The sequence below is a fragment of the Stegostoma tigrinum genome, chromosome 1, assembly GCF_030684315.1.
Source record: "Stegostoma tigrinum isolate sSteTig4 chromosome 1, sSteTig4.hap1, whole genome shotgun sequence".
Lineage (NCBI taxonomy): Eukaryota > Metazoa > Chordata > Chondrichthyes > Orectolobiformes > Stegostomatidae > Stegostoma > Stegostoma tigrinum.
In genome coordinates this window covers 168,345,028-168,372,942 of record NC_081354.1, presented here as the reverse complement: position 1 = coordinate 168,372,942, position 27,915 = coordinate 168,345,028, and the positions used below count along the sequence as shown (strand labels likewise).

General features: G+C 45.2%; 2 protein-coding genes across 4 annotated transcripts in view; one reads left to right on the top strand and one right to left on the bottom strand.

Annotated features, from left to right (window-relative positions):
• ptcd3 (pentatricopeptide repeat domain 3) overlaps positions 1-25,011 on the bottom strand; it is a 56,631-nt gene extending 31,620 nt beyond the window's left edge. For both annotated transcript variants that reach the window (XM_048543480.2, XM_059650166.1), the window contains exons 1-12: positions 24,858-25,011; positions 24,698-24,750; positions 24,559-24,598; positions 20,695-20,740; positions 20,541-20,609; positions 15,891-15,995; positions 14,945-15,068; positions 10,524-10,636; positions 9,274-9,353; positions 6,897-6,984; positions 6,748-6,808; positions 2,903-2,985 (exon numbers count right to left, since the gene is read on the bottom strand). In XM_048543480.2, the coding sequence (XP_048399437.2) occupies positions 2,903-2,985; positions 6,748-6,808; positions 6,897-6,984; positions 9,274-9,353; positions 10,524-10,636; positions 14,945-15,068; positions 15,891-15,995; positions 20,541-20,609; positions 20,695-20,740; positions 24,559-24,598; positions 24,698-24,750; positions 24,858-24,994 (999 nt within the window). In that variant the 5' untranslated portion in view covers positions 24,995-25,011. The remainder of the gene's footprint in view (positions 1-2,902; positions 2,986-6,747; positions 6,809-6,896; positions 6,985-9,273; positions 9,354-10,523; positions 10,637-14,944; positions 15,069-15,890; positions 15,996-20,540; positions 20,610-20,694; positions 20,741-24,558; positions 24,599-24,697; positions 24,751-24,857) is intronic.
• A 248-nt stretch (positions 25,012-25,259) lies between these two features.
• The window catches only part of polr1a (RNA polymerase I subunit A), a 132,284-nt gene continuing 129,628 nt past the window's right edge, over positions 25,260-27,915 (top strand). For both annotated transcript variants that reach the window (XM_059650164.1, XM_059650156.1), the window contains exon 1: positions 25,260-25,429. In XM_059650164.1, coding sequence (XP_059506147.1) covers positions 25,353-25,429 — 77 coding nt within the window. In that variant the 5' untranslated portion in view covers positions 25,260-25,352. The remainder of the gene's footprint in view (positions 25,430-27,915) is intronic.

Genomic DNA, 27,915 nt, shown 5'->3' with positions numbered 1-27,915 from the left:
ATCTCAGGCAACACTCCCGCACATCCCAGATGTCCAAGTCCTTCAAGGACCGCAACTTTCCCCCCACAGTGATCGAGAACGCCCTCGACCACGTCTCCCATATTTCCCGCAACACGTCCCTCACACCCTGCCCCTGCCACAACCGCCCAAAGAGGATCCTCCTTGTTCTCACACACCACCCCACCAACCTCCGGATACAACGCATCATCCTCCGACACTTCCGCCATCTACAATCCGACCCCACCACCCAAGACATTTTTCCATCCCCACCCCTGTCTGCTTTCCGGAGAGACCACTCTCTCCGTGACTCCCTTGTTCGCTCCACACTGCCCTCCAACCCCACCACACCCGGCACCTTCCCCTGCTACCGCAGGAAATGCTACACTTGCCCCCACACCTCCTCCCTCACCCCTATCCCAGGCCCCAAGATGACATTCCACATTAAGCAGAGGTTCACCTGCACATCTGCCAATGTGGTATACTGCATCCACTGTACCCGGTGTGGCTTCCTCTACATTGGGGAAACCAAGCAGAGGCTTGGAGACCGCTTCGCAGAACACCGCCGCTCAGTTCGCAACAAACTACTGCACCTCCCAGTCGCAAACCATTTCCACTCCCCCTCCCATTCTTTAGATGGCATGTCCATCATGGGCCTCCTGCAGTGCCACAATGATGCCACCCCGAAGGTTGCAGGAACAGCAACTCATATTCCGCCTGGGAACCCTGCAGCCTAATGGTATCAATGTGGACTTCACCAGTTTCAAAATCTCCCCTTCCCCAACTGCATCCCTAAACCAGCCCAGTTCTTCCCCTCCACCCACTGCATCCCAAAACCAGTCCAACCTGTCTCCGCCTCCCTAACCTGTTCTTCCTCTCACCCATCCCTTCCTCCCACCCCAAGACACACCCCCATCTACCTACGAACCTCATCCCACCTCCTTGACCTGTCCGTCTTCCCTGGACTGACCTATCCCCTCCCTACCTCCCCACCTATACTCTCCTCTCCACCTATCTTCTTTTCTCCCCATCTTCGGTCCGCCTCCCCCTCTCTCCCTATTTATTCCAGAACCCTCACCCCATCCCCCTCTCTGATGAAGGGTCTCGGCCCGAAACGTCAGCTTTTGTGCTCCTGAGATGCTGCTTGGCCTGCTGTGTTCATCCAGCCTCACATTTTGTTGTCTTGGATTCCCCAGCATCTGCAGTTCCCATTATCTCCAACCTGTCTCTGCCTCCCTAACCGGTTCTTCCTCTCACCCATCCCTTCCTCCCACCCCAAGCTGCACCCCCATCTACCTACTAACCTCATCCCACCTCCTTGACCTGTCCGTCATCCCTGGACTGACCTATCCCCTCCCTACCTCCCCACCTATACTCTCTCCACCTATCTTCTTTACTCTCCATCTTCGGTCCGCCTCCCCCTCTCTCCCTATTTATTCCAGTTCCCTCTCCCCATCCCCCTCTCTGATGAAGGGTCTAGGCCCGAAACATCAGCTTTTGTGCTCCTGAGATGCTGCTTGGCCTGCTGTGTTCATCTAGCCTCACATTTTATTATCTTGGAATTCTCCAGCATCTGCAGTTCGCATCATCTCTCTCTACCCCATTCTAGTGTTAGATCTCAGCTACAGGATACAGTGCAGTCTGGGCAGGACACTATAGGAAGATTTGAACTCACTGAAGAGTGTGCAGAAATGGTTTGAAAGAATGGTACCACAAATGAGAGATATTAGTTTTCAGAATAGATTGGAAGATTGGGTTAAATCATCCTTGAACAGGAAATTTGATGCAAGTTTTCAAAATCTTGAGGTGCCTGCAGACAATTGAAAACAAAATGACTTAAAATAATTTACAGATATCACATGACAAAGTACTTTGTCACACGATGAATGGCCCAGGTCTGGAAAGTTGTAACTGAAAGTGTGGTAAATTTCAGTCAACTGAAGTTTCAAGAGGGCATTGTTTCCTTCAAATAATCATTCAATATGAAAATGTACAGGGAAAAGGAGATTGAATGTCATAGTGTTTTAAACAGTGCCCAATGAGCATGAAGTCTCATGCTCTAATGCCATTGCGTTTGAACATCACAAAAAAGCAGCTAGACAAATCCATTGGACAGGTGCTAAAATCACATTATTCTTGGGGTTGAAAAGAAAGAGCAAAAGCGAGAGAAATTAGGCCAAGTGGCCATAACAGCTTCTCTTATTTTGTAGATTACCTCTTAATTTTGGGGACATCAAGGATTGGGAAGTGAATCATGTGGCATCAGGCATTCTGATATGAATCAGATACACTCCTTTGTTCCAATTTAAGAAACGTGTGCATCACTGGCTAGGGCACAATTTATTACATATCCTTAATTGCCCACGAGGTGGCAGTAGCAAGCTGCCCTATTTAACCACTGAAGTCTGTTTGGCATAGGGACATCCACAATGCTGTGAAGGAGGAGTTCAACGATTTTGACCCAGTAACACTAAAGGAATGGCAATATACTTCCTGTCAGGATGGTAACTGGCTCAGAGGAAACTTGCAAGTGGTGGTATTCCCATTTATCTGCTGCCCTTTGTCTTTCTAGCTGGTTGAAAATTTGGAAGGTGCTGTTGGAGGGACCTTGGTAAATTACTGCAATGCATCTTGCAAATGATACATGTTGTGACTACAGTGGACTGATAGTGGAGGGGCGGAATTTTTGTGGATTGGCTGCAAGTCAAAGAGGGTTCTTTTGTCTGAGATGCCATTGAACTTAGTTGACAGGCTTTGGAGAGTTAGGTCATGCAGTTACGCACTGCAGGATTGTTAGCCTTTGGACCTCTTGATCACCCACAATGATACTGTGATTATCAGCTCAGTTTCAGTACATCGCCTAACATGCACCAAAGTCAGATTAATCGTCTGGCTTTCCACTCACCACAATTAAATCCACTTTGTCATTGTACATCTCCTTCAATTCTGGCACCGCTGATATTAGTGCATTAAAAGTATGAACATCCGCTGTAAAACAGATTACTTATTAATAAATAAATACTCATACTGATATAGTGCCTTGAACAAAATAAAATGTCCCAAGACACCTCTCAGCTGCATCGACAAAATTTGCGACCTAGCCACAAAAGGAATTAGTAGGGCAGACAGACAAAACTTCGGTCAAGTGTTTTCAAGCAGATTCAAGAGAGTGCGGTTTAAAGAATGGAATTCCAGAGATTCAGGTTTCAGAACCCGGAGTCACCAACACTAGGTATGTGCCATTGGCAGAAAGAGCAGACTACACACAGGAAACAGTCGCTAAGACGCAATAACTGTTGCAGTCTTAAATTGACCATGCAGTGGGGCTGGCACAGCAAAGGGCAACGATTGGGAATGTTGTGTTACTAGTGATTAAAAATAAGGAAAGTAAACAAGGATGAGAATCTAAAAAAATGTTTAGGAGATAGTAGGGACTGCAGATGCTGGAGAGCCTGAGACAACAAGGTGTAGAGCTGGATGAACACTGCAGGCCAAGTAGCATCGGAGCAGTAGGAAAGCTGACGTTTGTAGACCCGAAACATCAGCCTTCCTGCTCCTCTGATGCTACTTGGCCTGTTGTGTTCATCCAGCTCTACACCTCGTTATCTGAGAATCTAAAAGTTGTAGTTTTGACTGGGACTCAGTATATGACAGTGAGTATTGGGGAAATGGGTTAATGGAACAGAGAGATTTAGGATGCAGGCAGCAGTTTTGGATTACCTTAGGCGCATTTGCATTTGGCCATTAAGGCATGGTGTTTGTGGCAGAGACTGAAGAAAATAACAACAGGCATTACAATGTTAGCTGCAGACAAGTTCACTGGTTTGGCAAACAACCCAATTTAGAAAGGGTGGAGAGATAATGGGAACTGCAGATGCTGGACAATCTGAGATAACAAGGTGTAGAGCTGTACGAACACAGCAGGACAAGCAGCTTCATAGGAGCAGGAAAGCTGACGTTTCGGGCCTAGACCCCTCATCAGAAATTAAGGGTCTGGGCCCGAAACGTCAGCTTTCCTGCTCCTATGATGCTGCTTGGCCTGCTGCATTCATCCAGCTCTACACCTTGTTATCTTACAGATGGTGGAGGTGATAAAGTGGCAGCGGGTGGGCTGAGTTGGTGTCCTCAGCCTAACTATGAAGATTGATGTATTTTCCAATAACATTGTGGAGGGGCAGCATGGCGATAAGAAACAGGGATGGAGCTAGGCAGAGTGTCACTGGGATAGGGAGGGGAGCTGAGATAGCAATGTGGGAGCAAGAAGATAAGTTGTTATAGGCTAGGATTAGATATATTGGATGACAATTAATCAGACGAGGTTGGAGCCAGGTGATTACAAAGCCATCCAGGAAAAAGACAGTGCGGATGCACTGGGAAATGTCACAGTGATGGGCCAGGTCACTGCCTGCCTGTTATTTGGAGGAAAACATTTACTCAGTCCAGAATCTGACACAGTTCTTCATAGATCTTTGTTCTTTGAATCTAAAGAGGTCGATTCTCAACTCTCAGATTTATGCTCATGTAGGACAAAACATTCAATGAGACAGCAGGTTCAGGAATATAGGATTTATTTCCTTTTCCTGTAACTAGCCTCCCTCGTTTTTAGGGCATTGTGACAAAATATCTGGCGGAGCTGGTTTCAAGAAATTCCCACGGAATCTGGAGGATGCAGCAGAGGAAATGTTGCTGAAAATTGCTTGTGTTACTGATACACAGTCCAGAGCTGACTGCAGCACATGATGATGATGGGAACTGTTCTGCACACTTGGATTTCTGTGGTGTTTTCTGTCATCAAACATTGGCTGCTACATTCATAGAAGGCTAAGCTGGTGCAGCTGATTTATAGTTGGATCTCCTTGTCATTCATGATCTTTGAGAGCTGGCAGACAAGGTATGGGAAGGACTCAATATATTCCAGAGTATCTCCTTCAACAATACACGGGTGGTGGAATATTTAGCTGATCAGGTTTGGCTTGGTATAATTTTTATTTTGGCAAATTCAAATACAGGCCGAGTTTCTTGTATTGAGAATTGGAATGATTGAGAGTAGAATACCTGTTGCTGAGTGAACAACAATGCTGTAGTCATCTGCCAACTGTAGGTCTATGGTTGTTGAGATTTGACAGAAACAATGGAAGTTAAAAATTTCCCATCAAGGTGGCATTTAATATGCATAGCAGATGCAGCTGAACTTTGATGCGGCGAATAAACACTAAGTTGGTTGCCCACACTATGAGGCTAAAACACAGCCTTGTTCGAGACCATCCAGATTTTGAAAGTGCCTGTTTGAAATCTCCCACTCAGCACAGCTGCAGCAAAGGGACTAGTTTAGTTTGGGATTACAGTCAGCATGGATTGGTCGGACCGAAGGGTCTGCTTTCATGCAATATGGCTATAATTTGAACAGATTTGTCAGGCATGACATCCTCTTGACTCAGCTGTGTTAGCTCAGTCCTATTTTACCATGCACTTTTAAGTATTCTTCAATCGCATCCTCAAACGATACACTCTAAAATCATACTAACAAATCAGCACCCTACGGATTCCTGTCTACTGGCTTTCTCCCTTCTTAATCAAGGGTGTTACATTAGCCACTTCCCAGTCCTTTGAGACACTCCTTGATTCTAGAGATCCCTGAATGATCACTAATGCCTCATCCTTCCTTTGATACATTTCTTCTTCCTCGGGATGAATTTCTGTTGTGCTACCCAAATTACTCAGAAATTTCTGCCATTGCTGCTTCACTGTTTTCCCTGCTAAGCTCCCCTTCCAATCAGCTCTGACCAGCTCCTCCCTCAGGTCTTCGAAGTTACCTTTACTCAATTCTAATACTGATGCATCTGATTCAAGCCTTACCTTCTCACTACACGGTGAATTCAATCATATTATGGTCACTGCCCCGGGCTTGGTTGGGGGGAGTGGGGGGGGCTATTTCACCTTAAGTTTCCCAATCATATCTGCCTCATTACACACCACCAAATCCAGAATTACTAAAAATTGTTCCAAAACAAATATAAAACCCATCGCAGACATTCCACAAATTCCTTTTCTTGGGATCTATTACCAACTGTAACGAAGTCCCTCTTGATGACTGCAACAGTACCCTTCTTACATGCCCTTTCCATTCGCGGTTTATTTTCTGCCCCACATCTTGACTACCGCTCGGAGGCCTGGACATAACTTCCGGCAGGATCTTTTCTCCGTTGTGGCTCCTCAACTCTACCCTCTCAGATTCTACACTTTCCAACTCTCACTTCCTGCTTTTGATCTAATTTCATTTCTTTCTGACAAGGCAAGGTTGCCCCATCTGCCTGTTCTTTCAATAGGATGTGTACCCCTTGGAAATTAGTTTCCAAACCTGATCCTATTACAGCCATGTCAATGATACCCACAACATCATACCTGTTAACTCCAGTCTGTGGTACAAACTCACTTACCTTGCTTTGTATACTGCATGCATTGAAGTTAAACACACTTAGGCCAATGTTGACAGCCTTCCTTCTAATTGCACCCTCACATGCAATGGCTGAAGTTCAGATTCCTGAAGCTTTTCATATGCTATCCTATTGCTGGTTGTGGCAACTTCAATAGCTTCTGCTGAGCTGACCCTCCCTTTTAACTTTTTGCATAATATTCAGTGCAACTGATCAGCATTCTGTCTACCTCACGCCTCTAAATAAGACTACGGGTCGAGACTTTCAAAATTTAGGGAGCACGTACAACCAGAAAAACCATTTATCCAGCTCTCACCTTTCATTCGATTGTTCAACAAATCCGTGTACAAGTTCATCGCCTTCGTGCAAGCACCATGCTAAACAAACAAAGCAGGTGTTAACAATAGCTCAAAACTGATGAGCAATACAGAAGCAAATGGTGAGGATTGGTATTACCCACAATACCTTAATCATTCCTCGAATCATCGTACAGAAAGAACGTTCGTTTCGTTCAGGCATCAGGCTGAATATCCTCTCTGCATTATTGTTCTCCCTGAACGGGAGCAGAGAAAGTGTTATGCACCATACCAAACCACTTCAAAATATTTTAAGACCCTAACGTTTTGTTATTTTAAAGCCAGATTTCAAGTCTGTTCCATCCTAATCTGACTGGTCAAACCACTCGATGTTAAGCAAAACACAAATTTATTTAAACTTTCTTTTCAAAATTCAAAAAAAAAACAAATTTAGTGGAATTTAGAATAACTTAATTTTAGGAAAACTTAACTGAATAATAGATACAGCACCTATTATCAATTAGGCGTTTCAATATAGTAACATCTCAAACACAACGCTTGGCAAAAAAAGTACATTCAGATAGATTCTTACGTGCTGTTTTCCAATCAGAAGGCAACATCAAAAAACTTCAGAGAAAGTCACACAACTAGGAATCATTTACTGAAGATCCAATTCTTTGTGGACCCAAAACAGCTTTGACTGCTACAGCATAAAAAAAATCTAGAAAGCCTGATCTATGAAAACTGGTTACTTTGTTTCCATTGTTAAAACTATTTTTAAAAAAACCTAAAGGTCTCCTCAACTATTGGCTTAGGCCGTTTCTAGTAGCCACTTCACCATCGCTGTCTTTATAACCCCTCTTCAAAAAACCCCACAAAACCCAGGACAAAATAACGTTTTTAAAGTGATGGTATTGTCACAAAAGTCTTGGTCTATTTTCTGACCGTATGCACGTTTTTTGGTGGAATTTCAAATGCAATGACTGGATAAAAGCAAAATAGCGCAAATACGAGTAATGAATATTGTAACGACCATCAGAAGTGAAGGCTGGATTGTACTGAACTTGTGAGATTATTAGTGACAATAACTGCTGGTACCATACACACACAGTGGCTCAGTGGTTAGCACTAATGCGTCAGCAGACCTGGCAGTACTTGTGTAGAGACAGAGGAACACATCACGTTGAAGGCCTTATCAGAACTGAAAAAAGTTAGGAATACAACAGATTTTGACCAATAGGTTGGTGAGACGCCACTGCCTAATTCTTTTTTGCCCATTGCTCTTCTATTCTGAGATGTCGTTCCACTGTCTTCTAAGACCTTGCATAGATATCAACAACAAGCAACAGATTTTCAAACAGAAACTCAGAATGAATTGATTTAACAACAGCTTTTGGAGAAATAAATCAGCCTGTACCAAGCGAGGTCCAGCCAACACAATCTCAGTCCCTGGTTTGTGGTAGACAACTTTTTCTTTAAAAAAGCCATACTGTGGTCTTCACATTTCTCCATTGTTTTTAACATTCATGCTGGAACTTGGATTGCACAATGGGCCAGTCATTAGTGACTACTTGGGTACATTTGGACACCTTTTTAAGTGGAATTAAAAAAAAACGATACTGACGCAACCCCTGCCCTTCTTTTCTCCCCATACTTCAACCCAGTTGCCTCTCTGCTCTATGATGTTCATCAAAAAATGCAGCCAAATCAATGAAAAGATAAAGGAAAAAAATACTGAAATAAAAGAAATCACAAGACCTTGGCAAAAACTCCACATTTTTTCTTTACCTTCAAGATGAGAACACACAGTCGCCAAGTATCTTAGCATTTCTTTTTGTTTTAGATAATTCAATCCAGACTGAAGTCTTAACCTTGTCTTGGGAAAGTAAACTCTGCACCTTTACCAATCAAGCCACTGGCACCAGCTGTTGTTCACTTGTTCTGGGACCAGATACTACTGGCTGAGATGGCTGGAGCTTTGCTCAAGAGATTTCTAAAACTGGAAGCCAAACAGAACACTTTGGATACTCTGCATTTCAGTGTCTCCAGTTCAAAGTTGAACAGCTGTGAAGACAGGTCATGCAAGAATCTTACTGATTGACGGGAAACCAAAATAAAACTCGGCTAACTTCAGAACGTTTAGTGACCTCAAGCGGAAAGTCTCAAGGGAAGATGGTAACATAGCAGTTACGTCAGTGCACCAACAATCCAGAGGGCCTGGCTACGGTTTAGTGGGCACAGGTTCAAACTGTACCATGGTGGACAGTGAATTTCAATTAAAAATTTGAACAATATGGAACTTTTATTGACTGCTGTAAAAAAAAACCACAGGGTTCATTCATGCCCTTTAGGAAAGTAAATCTGCCATCCTCATCTGGTCTGGCCTACAACTGATCTGCAGCAATATAGTTGACTCCTGTCTGGTTGTCTAAAAGGCCTTTTTACAGTTTTAGGACAATTAGGAATGGGTAACAAATGCCAACCAATGATGCCCAAACCCCATGTAAGAGAAAGCAGCGAAGATGACAAAAGTACCACCTCTTTACCTCCAAATGATGCTAAGCAAATCTGAAACTCTGCGTGGACGACCCCTCTGCATTTTCTGCAAGACTCCAGTCACCTCATCCTAAAAACGGACATCCATGAGAATTAGAACAAGAGTCAGGGAAGGGAAGAACAGATACAACTTTAAAAAGTAAAACCTCTTTTAAACACTGATCACACGCCACATGGAAAGAATTTAAGTTGTACTGCATGTCTGCTAATGTCCAACTTCAATGCTTTGGATCGTAATTTTACTTTTCTCAAATTAAAAAGACACGGATCATGAACATCTGGTCCAAAACATCTGGCAGGAATGACATTTGGGCAACAGGGTGGCTCAGTGGTTAACACTGCTGCCTCACAGCACCAGGGACCTGGGTCTGATTCCTACCTGTGGGGACTGGCTGAGAGTTTGCATGTTCTTCCCATGTCTGCACAGCTTACTTCCAGGTGCTTCAATTTCCTCCCACTGTCTAAATGAGTGCAGGTTTGGTGAACTGGCCATGCTAAATTTCCCATAGTGCACAGAGACGCGCAGACTAGATCAATTAGCCATGAAAAATGCAGGATTACAGGGATAGAATAGGGATGTGGGTGTGGGTGGATGCTCTTCAGAGGGTCAGGTGGAGTCAAAGGGTCAAATGGCCTGCTTCCACATTGTAGGGATTCTATGACATTTGTAGTACAAGTTTAAAAAGCCATCTTTGCCAGTTTTTAAGTGTGAACAGTACATGCATCAAAAACAAGTTACATCTTATGGTCTTGAGGTGACAATGATGAGTTTATTATTTGTATTTTTCACTCGTGGGTCATGAGCGTCATTGGCCGGCTAGCATTTATTGCTTGTCCCTAGCTGCCCTTGAGGTGGTGGTGGTCAACTGCCTTCTTGAATCACTGCAGGCCAGAGATGCTGAAAAAGAGTATTTAAAGAAAGCGCTAATGATATGCATCTATAATAACACATTGAATACGGCAAAGCTTGGAAGTACTTCATATGAGCATACTCAACTAAAGGAATTACTACTGACGCTTAAGGAAGGGTTATCCAACAAATGAGCAATGCCTTAGTTAAACGGGTCACTTGAGGAAGACTTATTTAAAAGGTGGCTCTAAAGACAAGGGCCTAGACAGCTGAAGGCAGTGCCACTAGTGATACAATGCAACAGTAGTGAGCAATTTTGATTAGATGAACCTTGCTAGTTTTGGTTGGCTGCATACATGCATTCACTGAAATGATGTCACATCCTGATACCTTATCTTCAGTTTCTCTTGGCTCAAGTTGATCCTCCCTCGGTGGCTCTTTATCTCCATAAACACAGAGTAGATCTAGCAAGCTATTGGCAACTTCAAGAGACACAGGAGTTCCTGTAATCACAAAACAAAATGCCAACTCCTGTGATTCCTGATTGCTTGAAGTTTTAAAGAAGAGTTCACAAGATTTACTTTGGGAACTTTGCTCAGCAGCAGAAAGGCTTGTAGCCTAAAGACAAACCTCAATCAGACTGTGCAGATTCAACACAAAGTTCAACTTTCTGCTATATTAATTGTCTTTCAGTTCAAAAGGAAGCTGTGCTACACAGCACCTTTCTGTGACTAAGGTGAAAATATCTACATCGTAACATTTGAGAGGGAAGAAAACAAATGGGACAGAAAATCTTGATGTGAAATTGATTCAATGGTAGTTTCTGCTCACTTGATAGTTGTTTTTTCTATCCATTTTGTGGGATGTGCGCATCGTGGGCTGGCCAGCATTTCTTGCCCATCCCTAGTTGCCCTCGAGAAGGTGGTGGTGAGCAGCCCGCTTGAATCGCTGCAGTCCTCCTGCTGTTGGTTGACCCACAATGCTATTAGGGAGGGAATTCCAGGATTTTGACCCAGCGACAGTGAAGGAATGGCGATAGATTTCCAAGTCAGGAAGTGAATGACTTGGAGAGGAACTTGGAGGTAGTGGTGTTCCCATAGGTCTGCTGCCCTTGTCCTTACAGATGGAAGTGGTCATGGGTTTGGAAGGTAACAAAGTATGCGGCTGGATGAACAGAGCAGGCCAAGCAGCATCTTAGGAGCATAAAAGTTGACGTTTCAGGCCTAGGCCCTTCTGCTGTCTGAGGATCTGTGGTGAATTTCTGCAGTGTATCTTGTAGATAGTACACACTGCTGCTACTGAGCGTCGGTGGTGGAGGGAGTGAATGCTTGTGAGTATAATGCCAATCAAGCGGGCTGTTTTGTCCTGGATGATGTCAAGCTTCTTCAGTGTTGTTGGGGCTGCACTCATCCAAGCAAGTGGGGAGTATTCCATCACACTCCTGACTTGTGCCTTGTAGAAGGTGGACAGGCTTTGAGGAGTCAGGTGGTGGGTTACTCGCTGCAGTATTCCTAACTTCTGGCTTGCTTTTGTAGCTACTGTGTTAATGTGGTGAGTCCAGTTGAGTTTCTGGTCAACTGCAACCCCCAGGATGTTGATCATGAGGGATTCAGTGATGGCAACACTGTTGACTGTCGAGGGGCAGTGGTTAGATTATCTGTTACTGGTGATGGTCATAGCCTGGCATTTGTGTAGTACGAATGTCACTTGTCAGCCCAAGCCTGGATATTGTCTAAATCTTGTTGCAAGTGAACATGGATTGCAATAGCATCTAAGCAGTCACAAATGGTGCTGAACATCCCCACCTCTGACCTTATGATGGAGGGATGGTCATTGATAAGGCAGCTGAAGACGGTTGGGCCTAGGACTCAACCCCGAGGAATTCCTGCAGAGATGTCCTGAAGTTGACTGATCTCCCAAAACCACAACTATCTTCCTTCGTGTCAGGTATGACTTCAACCACCGGAGCGTTTGCCCGGATACCAATTGATTTCAGCTTTGCTAGGACTCCTTGATGCTAAACTCGGTCGAATGCAACCTTGATATCTAGGGGCTGTCGCTCTCACCTCATCTCTGGAATTCAGCTCTTTTGTCCCTGTTTGAACTGAGGCTGTAATGAGATCAGGAGCTGAGTGACCCTGGTGGAACTCAAACTGGGCGTCACTGAGCAGGTGCTGCTTGATAGTGCTGTTGATGACACCTTGCATCACTTTACTGATGATCGAGAGGAGACTGATGGGGCGGTAATTGGCTGGGTTGGGTTTGTCCTGCTTTTTGTGTACAGGACATACCTGGACAATTTTCCACATTGTCGGGTAGATACCAGTGTCGTAACTGTACGGGAACAGCTTGGCTAAGGGAGCTGCAAGTTCTGGAGCACGAGTCTTCAGTACTATTGCTGGAATGTTGTCACAGATGGTACCTTTTGCAGTATTCAGTGTCTCCAATCGTTTCTTTATATCACATGGAGTAAATCGAATTGGCTGAAGCTTGGTATCTGTAATGCTGTGGGCCACCGGAGGAAGCTGAAATGGATCGCCCACTTGGCACTTCTGGCTGAATATTGCTGCGAATGCTACAGCCTTATCTTTTGCACTGATGTGCTGGGCTCTTTCATCATTGATATGGGGATATTTATGGAGCCTCCACCTCCAGTGAGTTGTTTAATTGTCCACTATCATTCACAACTGGATGTGACAGAACTGCAGAGCTTAGATCTGATCTGTTGGTTGTGGGATTGCTTAGCTCTATCACTTGCTGCTTTCGATGTTTGGCGGCTTCACCAGGTTGATACCTCATCTTCAGGTATGTCTGGTGCTGACCCTGGCATGCCCTCCTGAACTCATCATTGAACCAGGATTGATCCCATGACTTGACGGTAATGGTTGAGAGGGGGATATGCCGAGCGATGAGGTTACAGATTGTGACGGAGTACAATGCTGCTGCTGTTGATGGACCACAGTACCTCATGGATGCCCCGTCTTGAGTTGCTAGAACTATGCAAAGTCTGTCCCATTTAGCACAGTGATAGTGCTTCACAACACAACGGAGGATGTTCTCAATGTGAAGGCAGAATTTCATCTCCACAAGGACTGTGCGATGGTCACTCTTAACAAAACTGTCACAGACAGATGCAACTGCAGCTGGCAGATTGCTAAGGATGAGGTCAAGTATGTTTTTCTCTTTTGTTGGTTCCCTCACCACCTGCCACAGACCCAGTAGAGCAGCTATGTCCTTTCGGGCCTGACCAGCTCGATCAGTAGTACGGCTGAGAGGGGAACATGGAAAATCCCCACGAAATGTACATTTTGCCATCCTCAGTATTTCCCCTAAGTGTTGTTCAACATTGAGGAATACTGATTCATCAATGAGGGAGGATGGTATGTGGTAATCAGCAGGAAGTTTCCATGCCCATGTTTGACTTGAAGCCATGATACTTCATGGGGTCCAGAGTCAATGTTGAGGACTCCTGGAGCAACACCCTCCTGACTGTATACCACTGTGCCTCCCCCTCTGCTGGGTCTGTCCTGAGAGTGAGACAGGACATATCCAGGGATGGTGATGGTGGTGAGAGATAATGGGAACTGCAGATGCTGGAGATTCCAAGATAATAAAATGTGAGGCTGGATGAACACAGCAGGCCAAGCAGCATCTCAGCTTGGCCTGCTGTGTTCATCCAGCCTCACATTTTATTATCTTGGAATCTCCAGCATCTGCAGTTCCCATTATCCATGGTGATGGTGGTGTCTGGGACATGTTTTGTCAGGTACGATTGTGTGACTGTGACTATGGCAGGCTGTTGCTTGACTAGTCTATGGACAGCTTTCCCAATTTTGGCACTAACCCCCAGACGTAGGTGAGGAGGACTTTGCAGGGACCACAGGGCTGTTTCTGCTGTTGTCTTTTCCGGTGTCTAGGCTGATGCCAGGTGATCCATCCAATTGCATTTCTTTGAGTCTTAGTAGCGATTGGTACAACTGAGTGGCTTGCTAGGCCGTTTCAGAGGGCAGTTGAGAGTCAACTACATTGCTGTGGGTCTGGAGTCACGTGCAGGCCAGACCAGGTAAGAGTGACAGACTTCCTCCCCTGAACTAGATAGATTTTTCCGACAATCGGTGATCAGTCGATTCTTAATTCCAGACTTTTAAAAAAATTCCAATTTCACCATCAGACGTGGTGGGTTTCGAAACCGAGTCTCCAGATTATCAGAGATAATGGGAACTGCAGATGCTGGAGAATTCCAAGATAATAAAATGTGAGGCTGGATGAACACAGCAGGCCAAGCAGCATCTCAGGAGCACAAAAGCTGACGTTTTGGGCCTAGACCATTCATCAGAGAGCACGATGAAAGGTCTAGGCCCGAAACATCAGCTTTTGTGCTCCTGAGATGCTGCTTGGCCTGCTGTGTTCATCCAGCCTCACATTTTATTATCCCCAGATTATCAGGTGGGTTTCTGGATTAATAGTTTAGTGATATTACCACTAGGCCATCGCCTACCCTGAATCATAGAAGAAAAAAACATTTTCAGCACGTTAGAAATACAATACACAGTGAAGAGATTTTCTTCTCCTAGGGGAAGAGGAGGGGTCATTTGTTTCATGGCCAGGTTCATTCACTCCAGCAGAAACCAACATTTTGGAAAAATCAAGAAGGGCCAAACACCAGGGGGGGAAAAAAAAATTGCATCATGTGTAGGTTCAAGAAGTGTACTTCTCAGAACATCCCTTCCCGTTAAGTAGAGGAAAAGCACATTGTGCTTTCATGAAATGTGCTTGGCAACAGGTTACACTTGTTGGAAATCAAAGATTACCTGCTTGCACAAGCTGATCATACATATCTACAGAAGCTTTCACTTTCCTCAGCTGAATGCGTTCTTGTAGGGCAGCCACGCACACTTCATTTATTAGAGGCTCCAACTGCTCTGGCATTAAACACTACAAAAGAAAACATTTTATTAACAAGCTTTGACTAATACCCAAAGATTTATCATCGCATGGGAGAAACAATGAACCAACGAGAGAATAAGAGATGGAAAAAGGCTGGCAGAAAAACCTAGATTTTAACAGGGCTCTTGAAAAGAGAAGCAAGGGTGCAGAGAAGTAGTACTGCAAACTTACGGAACGTTCTACTACTAACTTGCATGTATATTAGGCACAAGCAAAAGAAAAGATGGGTTCTCCTCCGCTCGGATCAGCAGCTCAGGATAATTCACCATCCTTCAGAGGGCAGGAAAGTTGGGCACAGAAAGAAATGCAAAACAAACTGGCCAACAAACAGAGCAAGTAGTTTCCAGCATGTGAAATTCAAGTCAGGAATCAGATGTTACACAATATTTAAAACTGATTACAGTGAGGACAGTTTAAAAGGGAGGCAGTGGCATACTGGTAATGTCAAGGGACTAGTAATTGAGGCTACTATTTTGGTCCTGATGCGGAGATGCTGGTGTTGGACTGGGGTGGACAAAGTCAGAAGTCACAGAGCACCAGGTTACAGTTCAACAGGTTTATTTGAAATCACAAGCTTTCGGAGTCCTGCTCTTTCATCAGGTGAAGTCTTTTTGGGGGACATTGGTTCAAATCTCACCAGGTGGTTAAATTGAAAGTCAATAAAAACCTGGAATGAAAAACTAGCCTAATAGCAATTATGCAGCCATAAAACATCCATCTGGTTCAGTAATGTCCATCCTTCAGTAATTTGCCATCCTTTTCTATTATAGTGCAGACTATGACTATTTTCACAAAGAAATTTAAACTTACAGGTATAGAAGGTTCAGCAATATCCTTCTGGAAAAGGTGGGGATAGGTGTTAATGATATACTTCGCAGCATTACACCCTGACTCCTGTGATAGAGAGTAGAGACGCTACAAGAGAAGGAAAAGATATTCAGATTTATATCGAATTATGCAATTTGGTCAGATCATCCCAAAGACTGCTTTAAGACCTTAACAAGCAGGAGCAAATTTAAAGCCATTCAGCCCATTGAGTCTGCTCCACCATTCAATGAGATGATGACTGATCTGAATCCTCAACTCCACTTGACTCACTTTTCTCCAAAACCCTTGATTCCTTGACTGATTAAAAATCTGAATCTCAGCAATGAATATATCAATTGGTCAAATCTCAACAGCACTCTGTAGAGAGTCACTGTTCTCAGAAGAAATTTCTCATCTGTTTTAGATGGGCAACTCCTCATTCCGAGATTACACTCTCCCACAAAGGGAGAAACAACCTTTCTGCATCCACCCTGACCTCGCATTGAAAGATAATAATCAAAATCATTGCCGAAAAGACCCATGACCAAACCTTGAAAATGTATTGGGAATAAGGTTTCAAGGTCACAGGAGTGTACTGGCTGGCAGGAAAGTGGTTTGAAATGTGTCTACTTCAACGCCAGGAGCATCTGGAATACGGTGAGTGAACTTGCAGCATGGTTTGGTACCTGGGACTTTGATGTTGTGGCCATCTTGGAGATATGGATAGAGCAGGGACAGGAATGGTTGTTGCAGGTTCCGGGGTTTAGATGTTTCAGTAAGATCAGGGAAGGTGGTAAAAGAGGGGGAGGTGTGGCATTGTTAGTCAAGGACAGTATTAAGGTGGCAGAACGGATGTTTGATGAGGACCCATCTACTGAGGTAGTATGGGCTGAGGTTAGAAACAGGAAAGGAGGTCACCCTGTTGGGAGTTTTCCATAGGCCTCCAAAAAGTTCCAGAGATGTAGAGGAAAGGATTGCAAAGATGATTCTGGATAAGAGCGAAAGTAACAGGGTAGTTGTTATGGGGGACTTTAACTTTCCAAATCTTGACTGGAAATGCTATAGTTTGAGTACTTTAGATGGATCAGTTTTTGTCCAATGTGTGCAGGAGGGTTTCCTGACACAGTATGTAGATAGGCCAATAAGAGGCAAGGACACATTGGATTTGGTACTGGGTAATGAACCAGGCCAGGTGTTAGGTTTGGAGGTAGGTGAGCACTTTGGTGATAGTGACCACAATTCGATTACGTTTACTTTAGCAGTGGAAAGGGATAGGTATATATCGCAGGGCAAGAGTTATAGCTGGGGAAAAGGCAATTATGAGGTGATTAGGTAAAACTTAGGATGCATAGGATGGGGAAGGAAACTGCAGGGGCTGGGCACAATTGAAATGTTGAGCTTGTTCAAAGAACAGCTACTGTGTGTCCTTGATAAGTATGTACCAGTCAGGCAGGGAAGAAGTTGTCGAGCGAGGGAGCCATGGTTTACTAAAGAAGTTGAATCTCTTTTCAAGAGGAAGAAGGAGGCTTATGTAAAGATGAAGCGTGAAGGCTCAGTTAGGGCGCTTGAGAGTTACAAGTTAGCCAGGAAGGATCTAAAGAGAGAGGGCCAAGAAGAGCCTGGAGGGGGCATGAGAAGTCTTTGGCAGGTAGGATCAAGGAAAACCCTAAAGGTTTCTATAGGAATGTCAGGAAGAATAGGATGACTCGAGTAAGATTAGGGCCAGTCAAGGAAAGTGGTGGGAAGTTGTGCATGGAATCCGAAGAGATTGGAGAGGCGCTAAATGAATATTTTTCATCAGTATTCATGAAGGAAAAAGACAACGTTGTCGAGGAGAATACTGAGATACAGGTTATTAGACGAGATGGGATTGAGGTTCAATAAGCAGGAGCTGTTAGCAATTCTGGAAAATGTGAAAATAGATAAGTCCCCTGGGCCGGATGGGATCTCTCCTTGGATTCTCTGGGAAGCTAGGGAGGAGATTGTAGAGCCTTTGGCTTTGATTTTTATGTCATCATTGTCTACAGGAATAGTGCCAGAAGACTGGAGGATAGCAAATGTTGTCCCCTTTTTCAAGAAGGGGAGTCGAGACAACCCTGGTAATTATAGGCCAATGAACCATACTTCGGTTGTGGGTAAAGTGTTGGAGAAGATTATATGAGATAGGATTCATAATAATCTACAAAGGAATAATTTGATTAGGGATAGTCAACATGGTTTTGTGAAGGGTAGGTTGTGCCTCACAAACCTTATTGAGTTCTTTGAGAAGGTGACCAAACTGGTAGATGAGGGTAAAGCGGTTGATATGGTATATATGGATTTCAGTAAAGTGTTTGATAAGGTTCCCCATGGTCAGCTATTGCAGAAAATTCAGAGGCATGGGATTGAGGGTGATTTAGCAGTTTGGATCAGAAATGGGCTAGCTGTAAGAAGACAGAGGGTGGTGGTTGATGGGAAATGTTCCATCCTGGAGTTCAGTTACTAGTGGTATACGACAACGATCGGTTTTAGGGCCACTGCTGTTTGTCATTTTGATAAATGGCCTGGACGAGGGCGTAGAAGGATGGGTTAGAAAATTTGCAGATGACACTAAAGTTGGTGGATTTGTGGATAGTGTGGAAGGACGTTGCAGGTTACAGAGGGACATAGATAAGCTGCAGAGCTGGGCTGAGAGGTGGCAAATTGAGTTTAATGTGGAAAAGTGTGAGGTGATTCTCTTTGGAAGGAGTAAAAAGAATACAGAGTACTGGGCCAATGGTAAGATTCCTGGTAGTGTGGACAAGCAGAACGACCTGGGTGTCCTTATACGTAGATCCCTGAAAGTTGCCACCCAGGTTGATAGGGCTGTTAAGAAGGCGTACAGTGTGTTAGGTTTTATTGGTAGAGGGATTGAGTTTCGGAGCCGTGAGGTCATGTTGCACCTGCACAGTATTGCGTACAGCTCTGGTCACCGCATTATAGGAAGAACGTGGAAGCATTGTAAAGGGTGCAGAGGGGATTTACCAGGATGTTGCCTGGTATGGAGGGAAGGCCTTATAAGGAGAGACTGAGGGACTGAGGCTGATTTTGCTGGACAGAAGGTGGTTAAGAGGCAACTTAATAGAGGCATACAAGATGATCAGAGGATTAGATAGGGTGGACAGTGAGAGCCTTTTCCCTCGGATGGTGATGGCTAGCATGAGGGGACATAACTTTAAATTGAGGGGTGATAGATATAGACAGAAGTCAGAGGTAGGTTCTTTACTCAGAGTAGTAAGGGCGTGGAATGCCCTGCCTACAACAGTAGTAGACTCGCCAACTTTAAGGGCATTTAAATGGTGATTGGATAAACATATGGATGATAACAGAATAGTGTAGGCTAGATGGGCTTCAGATTGGTTTCATAGGTTGGCGCAACATCATGGGCTGAAGGGCCTGGACTGTGCTGTAATATTCAGTGAAAACCTTTGGCTTTGCTAATATTTCAATCTATTTCACTGGCTTCTCCTTTCATAAACACACCAACATTTAGTAAGGTGCCATTTGAAAGGATAAAACACAAGATAAGAAAAAGCTGATGAGGTTGGTGTAATGTACTAGCATGGTTAGAAGCTTGGCTAACAGATGTAAGATAATTGGATCAACTGGCCATTTTGAGGTTGGCAAACTAACCGGTGAGGCGGCCATGGCCTTAACTACTTAGTCTACATTAATGTGTGCATGTCTAATTGCATCTCCTGTCCTGGTGAATAAAGTTAACATGCTTTTTGCTGTTACATGCCATACTTTCAATGTACACTGCTGGCTTGCCCCAGTATGAAACAAGAACCAAATATCTAAGTCTCTCCTTGTTACTGTACAGACACTCCATTAGTCAGTTCTCAGCAATACAGCTCCAAGTCAGGATGGTGTGCGGGTTGGAGAAAATCTTGAGCAACTTCACAAAAATCTGAACTCACATTCATACATCACACAGGGATAGCAAACCACATTCCACCAAGCAACTTGGAGGTTCCACACATGCTGACTGGAAGCTGATGAACTGATTTTTGGTTTGTCGCTGTCCTAAGTGGACCTCAGAGCTCTGCACAGCGAAAATGGAGAACATTATTAACATTTAATTAGGAAGGGGAACAGAACGTTTCTCTTTTGGTAAAAAAAATCAAATATAAAGTAGGCTTAGAAGACTGACTGTTTAGAGGTAATCAGATAGAAATGGTTATGCTTCAAAAAGCCACTGTGATGATTATATGAAAAAAAAGTTCTCTTTTGATGACCTGAACAACAACCCTTCTTTCCCCCCGTCCCCCTCCAAGTAATTTTTATTGACCTTCTCAGCTCTTCTCATTTACCTCTTTTCCAACAACAATGCCATCTCAGCAAAATATGAGCAATGAAAATGTAAATGAATACATTGTGAAATTGTCACAAGAGGCAAGAAAAGAAATCAGACTGTCATTCACAGGACCTTGGAACAAGGATCAATAATCCAATCCTAAAGAAGATTTTTTTAAAAGAAACACGGCAGTCACATTGTAGGTGACTACCATTCAGCTCTTATGCAATTCACAATTCTGACCAGCTTACATTACTGGTTCATTTCACAGGGGTTTATTCTTAATAAAACAGCAACTGCAACACGCCATGCCAAGTATAAAATGATGGAGTACACACAAACTCGGGTGATGTCCTTGGTATGAGATAAGGGTCATCTTGGAACCTATAGTGTGCAGCCGTGTGGTCCTGTAAAACAAAGCCAAAGCATGTTGAGTATCTGTAATTAATGTAGAATAAAATCTCTTTCAGCAGATTCATGACAATTACTCACTCTGTTCACTGTTGCAGCAAGGGCTTGAAGGACTGCTAACTTGTCCCTAGAAAATAAAGAGAAATATTAACAGCACCCACTGAATATTCAATATTTCAGGAGTCTTACAATTGTCTCACACAGTCTTTACATAAAAATAACATGACTAAGCTGAATATTCATCGCAAATGTCTATTCTGTATACAAACCTCCTGCCTACTAAACTTCATCCTGATCTACATAAACTGTCTTTGTCTCTCATACACTTTATGGATCTTATTGTTTTCACTGGCGTTTGGGGTCACGTTGATTTTTTAAAGTGTAAAGATGGGGTTACATTGGAAAATAGTTGTGAAGCACTATTGTAACCACACTGAAACACTACAAGGCTAAAGGACTTAAAGGAATGCAAATACTCTTAATATTTTTGATAATCATATCAAACTGTGCAACTCTCAAAAAAACACTCGTACCTCACCCTTGAATCAGAACCAAGAGAGTCAGATGTTTTAGCGTAGAAGGATACCCTTCATCCACCTATTCTAAGACAACAAAGTGTAGAGCTGGATGAACACAGCAGGCCAAGCAGCATCTTAGGAGCAGAAAAGCTGACGTTCTGGGCCTAGACCCTTCATCAGAAAAGGGGGATGGGGAGTGGGTTCTGAAATAAATAGGGAGAGAGGGGGAGGTGGAACGAAGATGGATAGAGGAGAGGAGACAGACAAGTTAAAGATGCGGGGATGGAGCCAGCGGAGGAGAGTGTAGGTGGGGAGGTAGGGAGGAGATAGGTCAGCCTGGGGAGGACGGACAGGTCAAGGGGGCGGGATGAGGTTAGGAGGAAGGAAATGGGGGTGCGGCTTGAGTTGGGGTTGGTGGTGGGGGAGGTAGGCGAGAGGAAGAACAGGTTAGGGAGGTGGGGACAAACTGGGCTGGTTTTGGGATGCGTTAGGGGGAGGGGAGAATTTGAAGCTTGTGAAATCCACAGTGATATCATTGGGCTGCAGGGTTCCCAAGCGGAATGAGTTGCTGTTCCTGCAACTTTCGGGTGGCATCATTGTGGCACTACAGGAGTCCCAGGATAGACATGTCTTCTAAGGAATGGGAGGGGGAGTTGAAATGGTTCGTGACTGGGAGTTGTTTATTGCGAACCGAGCATAGGTGTTCTGCAAAGCAGTCCCCAAGCCTCCACTTGGTTTCCCCAACGTACAGGAGGCCACAAAGGGTACAGCGGCTGCAGTATACCACATTAGCCGATGTGCAGGTGAACATCTGCCTGATGCGGAAAATCTTCTTGGGGCCTGGGATGGGGGTGGGGGGAGATGGAATGGGGGCGGGGGGAGACAGAATGGGGGCAGATGTCACTCTTCCTGCAGTTGCAGGGGAAAGTGCCAGGTGTGGTGGGGTTGGAGGGGAGTGTGGAGCGGACAAGCGAGTCACAGAGAGTGGTCCCTCCAGAAAGCAGACAAGGGTGGGGAGGGAAAAATGTCTTTGGTGGTGGGGTCGGATTGCAGATGGCGGAAGTGTTGGAGGATGATGCGTTGGATGCGGAGTTTGGTGGGGTGGTATGTGAAGACGAGGGGTTTCTCTTTTAGTGGTTATTGCGGGGATGGGGTGCGAAGGATGAGTTACAAGAAATGCAGGAGACACGGTCGAGGGCATTCTCGACCACTACGGGGTGGGGGGGGGTTGCGGTTCTTGAACAACGAGGACATCTATTCTAATCCCATTTTCCAGCACTCGCCCTGTAGCCTTGCATACTATGGTGTTCCAATGTCTTCTGGGTGAAAACGTATTTCCTCAAAACCTCTCTAAACCTCCTGCTCTTTACCTTAAAATTGTGATCCTTGGTTATTGACCTACTGAAGGGAAAATGTTTCCCTTTGCTACCCTATCTGCTCCTGGCCAAACTTGGTACCCCTTATTCATATCTCCCTTCAGCCTTCTCTGCTTGAAGAACAACTTCAGCCTATTTAATCTCTTCATAGAAGAATCACCCCAGCCCAGATAACATCTTTTTGAATCTCTTCTGCACACTGTCTAGTGCAATCACATCATTCCTATTATTTGACAATCAGGACTGCACACTGTATTCTGTACTAAAATTATACACTGTTCCATCGTGTTACTTAAAATGCAATTTGCCAAGCTAAGTACATGACATTCAACAGCACTAACACTGATGAATCATATACTGTCAACATCCTGGGGAGGTTACCATTCATCAGGGGTAGCAAACTACATGAGAAAATTCTGAAGGAGAGAATTAATCTCCACTTGGAGAGGCAAGGTTTCATCAGGGATAATCAACATGATTCTGCCTAATAAATCTGATAAGCGTTTTTTAAAGGAGGTGAATAAGTGTATAGATGAGAGTGACACAGTTGATGTAGTTTATACGGATTTCAGCAAAGCCTTTGACAAGGTCGCACATGGGAGACTGATAAAGATGGTAAAGCACATGGGATCCAACATAACTTGGGAAGTTGATCCAGTGGCAGATAAAAGTTAACCCTGACAACAATGACGTGATGCACTTTTAAAGTAGCAAGACGAGGGAGTGCTCAATGAACAGGACAGTAGAAAACTCAGGAACAGAGAGTGACCTTGGGAAGCTTGTCCTCCAAGCACTAAAGAAATGTTAATAGGGTGGTTAGGCCAGCATACAGGACACTTGCCTTCTGTGATCATAGAGATAACAGCAGTGAGGTTATATTGGAACTGTACAAAACTTTAATCAGGCCACAGATGGATTACTGTGGGCAGTTCTGCCTGCCTCACTACAGGAAAGATGTAATTGCACTAGAGGGGTGTAGAGGAGATTCACCAGGATGTTGCCTGGGTTGGAACATGTTAACCACAAAGAAAGGCTGAATAAAGTCAGATTGTTTTCTTTGGTGTAGCAAAGGTTGAGGGGGGACTTGATTGAAGTATACAAGATTGAGGGGCATGACCAGCTGGACAGGAAGCTGTGCCATTAGTTGTAGGACAATTATCAACAGGACATCTTTAACATGAAGAGGCGGTGGTTTAGAGGAGATTTGATGATTTTTTTTCCCCCACCCAGACAGTGGCAAGAGTCTAGAATGCACTGCCTGGGAGTGTAGTAAAGGTTGGAAACCTCAGTCTTTAAAAGTGTACCTGGATAAACACTTGAAAAATCATAACAATCAGTGCTTGAAATTGGAAGTTTTGATCAGTAGGTGCAGACTTGGTGGGCTGTAAGGCCTCTTCTGTGCTGTATGACTATGACTCCATTGCTAACTCCATCAAACAGACACTCAAGTGCCAATGCAAAGTCCAACAAATAACTGAATGTACTTCAAACCCAACTGTCTGGAAACCAGGTGTAGAGCTGGATGAACACAGCAGGCCAAGCAGTAAGGCTGACGTTTCGGGCCTAGACCCTTATTTCTGAAGGAGGGTCTAGGCCCGAAACGTCAGCCTTCCTCCTCCTCTGATGCTGCTTGGCCTGTGTTCATCCAGCTCCACACCTTGTCATCTCAGATTCTCCAGCATCTGCAGTTCCTACTATCTCTGTCCAGAAACTAGATACTTCCACCGTGTTTAATGCATCAATTTTAATTCAATAGAAATAAAACAAAAAAACTTAGCTGAACAATTTGGTTAGCTGTGGTTCATAACAAGTTATGGGCTTCCCTTACGATCCCAATCAACCCTTGACCCCAGGTTGACAAATTTTCAATGCTCCAAACCAATTGGATTCAAAATCTGGCGACAACTAAAACAGTTCTGAACTTGCCAGACTTGAGATAGTGCATCTGTCCTATCAAAACACCATACTATATCATTCTTTCACAACTGATGTAGACCTCTTTGGCTGAGCACAGTACAAAGTGACAATAGAAAATCTGAAAAAATACTTACCAATTTTTCTTTCTTGGAATGACAATTTCTTCTGTAAAGCCTTGAAAGAGAATGTTGAATTGGTCAGCAAAGTTTGGCAACAAACGTGGTCAGAAAGGCCTCTACTAACACTTATCAGAAATGGAAACAGCTAAGTTACCTGTTTGTTGGTGGACTGCATCCTGACAGAGAGTTGAGCTTGTGGAATAATTCCTGTCAAACAAAATTAATCAAATTGAAAGTTACAAGAAGGGGAGCGGGTGGGGGAGGGAACCCTGCTCAACCCGCGCTGACATCCAACTCCCCAAACAGTCACAAACCTCCACTTCGCCTCATTGCTGCTTGAAAAAGACAGCCCCTCTTTCCAGCAGCCACCACCTCTCAGCAGGCAGTGGAACCCAACCGAGCCGCTCCTCTTCAGCAACCGACAACAGGCGCGGATGCCGGGCGCCGCCATCTTGGCCAGCCGAGCGCACTACCTGCTGGGAAAGGTCGGCCCCTACCAATGGGCAGAGGTGGTGAGGGGACGGAGGGTGAGACTCAGTGGGGCATCATTTCATTTCATTAAAATCCGAAGAAAGCAAAGCACTGACTGGCCCATGTCCCGTCAGAAATATGAGTCACTTATGAATTTCCCAATTCACCTTCTTATCGGTGTCTTGATTTTGTATCCGTGCCAGGCGTTTTGTATGAGCCCCCCCCTCCTTGGTATGATATGTTTCCTTTCCCCCATGTGGCTCGAGCTGAAGTGAGGAGCTTTTCTCGTTTATTTCACGTTGATTAACGTTTCTGTCTCCATACATTCTCCGAACAAAATGCTCATCGGCAAGGAGGTTCCGTGGCGGCGCTTGGAAAGTATCGCGTTTAACGTTTATTCCGCGGAAGACATCAGGTAAAAGTGCCTGGGGAGGGGGAGTATTGTGGTGATAGCAGGCCTTACCCCACAATCCCCTCCCCCACTACCTTACCCCCCTACCACCCCCTCACCCCTTACTCCCCCTACCACCCTTACCCCCCTACCATCCCCTCCCCCCTTACCATCCCCTCCCCCCTAACCCCACTCCCTTACCCCCCTACCCTCCCCTTACCCCCCTACCCCCACCACCCCCTCCCCCCTTACCCCCCACCGCCCCACTACCACTCCCTCCCCCCCTAACCCCACTCCCTTACCCCAACCATCCCCACTCCCTTACCCCCTCCCACCATTCTCTCCCCCTTTACCCACCTCACTCCAGCCCCCTTACCCACTTTACCCCACATCCTTATTCCCCCCTTACCCCATGCCCTTATGCGCCTTACCCCATGCTACATCCTCCCACTCACATTACCCCCTCCCCACTCATCAACCCCCTGCTTGTCGCTCATATCCCCTATTCACGTCACCCTCCCCCCCCCCGCATCCCGTTTCTCGTATTGCGCCCCCGTCCCTCGCGTCGCCCCGTCACATGAATCCCCCCTGCCCTCGCATCACCCCCTATTGCCTCAGCGCACCCTCACATCACCTCCGCACGCATCCCTCAGACCCTTCAGTTCTGAAAAAGGGTCACCAGACCCAAAATTTAACTCTGATTTTTTTGTTCACAGTTGCTGTCAGACCTGCTGAGCTTTTCCAGCAATTTCTGCTTTTGTTCCTGATTTACAGCATCTGAAGTTCTTTGGGTTTTGTTTAATACTAAATTGGGGTTATGAGAGTCCATCATAGAGACGATGTTGGAGGATAGGAGAGTGATTGGATATATTAGAGAGGGTGTACTTATTTGCTCTTGAACTGATGGCGTTGTCTGTTGTCCATCCCTAATTGCTAGAGAGAGTGGTGGTGAGTTACCTTCTTGAACTGTTGCAGTGGAGGTATTCCCATAATGTGGTTTGGAAGCATTTGGAAATTTAAACGAGCAACATTGATATAATCGTGAGATAACAAGGTGTAGATCTGGATGGACACAGCAGGCCAAGCAGCATAATAGTGCTTTGGTTCCAAGCCAGGAGGCTGTGTGACTTAGAGAAGAACTTGGGGTTAGTGGTGTTCCCATGTAGCTATTGCCCTTCTACCTCTAGATGCGAGGGAATCATGGATTTGTGAAGTGCTAAAAAAGGGTCGTTGGTGCGTTGTTGCAAGCATCTTGTAGGTAGTACATTGTGGGAGCAGATGAGGCGGAGGAATTGGGAATAGGGGATGAAATTTACACCTCCTCCCACCCACCCTCCCGCAAAAATTCCATCCCCGATTCCCAATTCCTCCGCCTCCACCGCATCTGCTCCCACGATGAGGCATTCCACTCCCGCACATCCCAGATGTCCAAGTTCTTCAAGGACCGCAACTTTACCCCCACAGTGGTCGAGAATGCCCTTGACCGCGTCTCCTGCATTTCCCGTAACACATCCCTCACCCCGCCCCCGCCACAACCGCCCAAAGAGGATCCCCCTCGTTCTCACACACCACCCCACCAACCTCCGGATACAATGCATCATCCTCCGACACTTCTGCCATCTACAGTCTGACTCCACCACCCAAGACATTTTTCCATCCCCACTCTTGTCTGCTTTCCAGGAGAGACCACTCTCTCCGTGACTCCCTTGTTCGCTCCACACTGCCCTCCAACCCCACCACACCCGGCACCTTCCCCTGCAACCGCAGGAAATGCTACACTTGCCCCCACACCTCATCCCTCACCCCTATCCCAGGCCCCAAGATGACTTTCCATATTAAGCAGAGGTTCACCTGCACATCTGCCAATGTGGTATACTGCATCCATTGTACCCGGTGTGGCATCCTCTACATTGGGGAAACCAAGCGGAGGCTTGGGGACCACTTTGCAGAACACCTCCGCTCGGTTCGCAATAAACAACTGCACCTCCCAATCGCAAACCATTTCCACTCCCCCTCCCATTCTTTAGATGACATGTCCATCATGGGCCTCCTGCAGTGCCACAATGATGCCACCCGAAGGTTGCAAGAACAGCAACTCATGTTCTGCTTGGGAACCCTGCAGCCCAATGTTATCAATGTGGACTTCACCAGCTTTAAAATCTCCCCTTCCCCCACCGCATCCCAAAACCAGCCCAGTTTGTCCCCTCCCCCCACTGCATCACACAACCAGCCCAGCTCTTCCCCTCCACCCACTGCATCCCAAAACCAGTCCAACCTGTCTCTGCCTCCCTAACCTGTTCTTCCTCTCACCCATCCCTTCCTCCCACCCCAAGCCGCACCTCCATCTCCTACCTACTAACCTCATCTCAACTTCTTCACCTGTCCATCTTTCCTGGACTGACCTATCCCCTCCCTACCTCCCCACCTATACTCTTCTCTCCACCTATCTTCTTTTCTCTCCATCTTCGGTCCGCCTCCCCCTCTCTCCCTATTTATTCCAGAACCCTCAC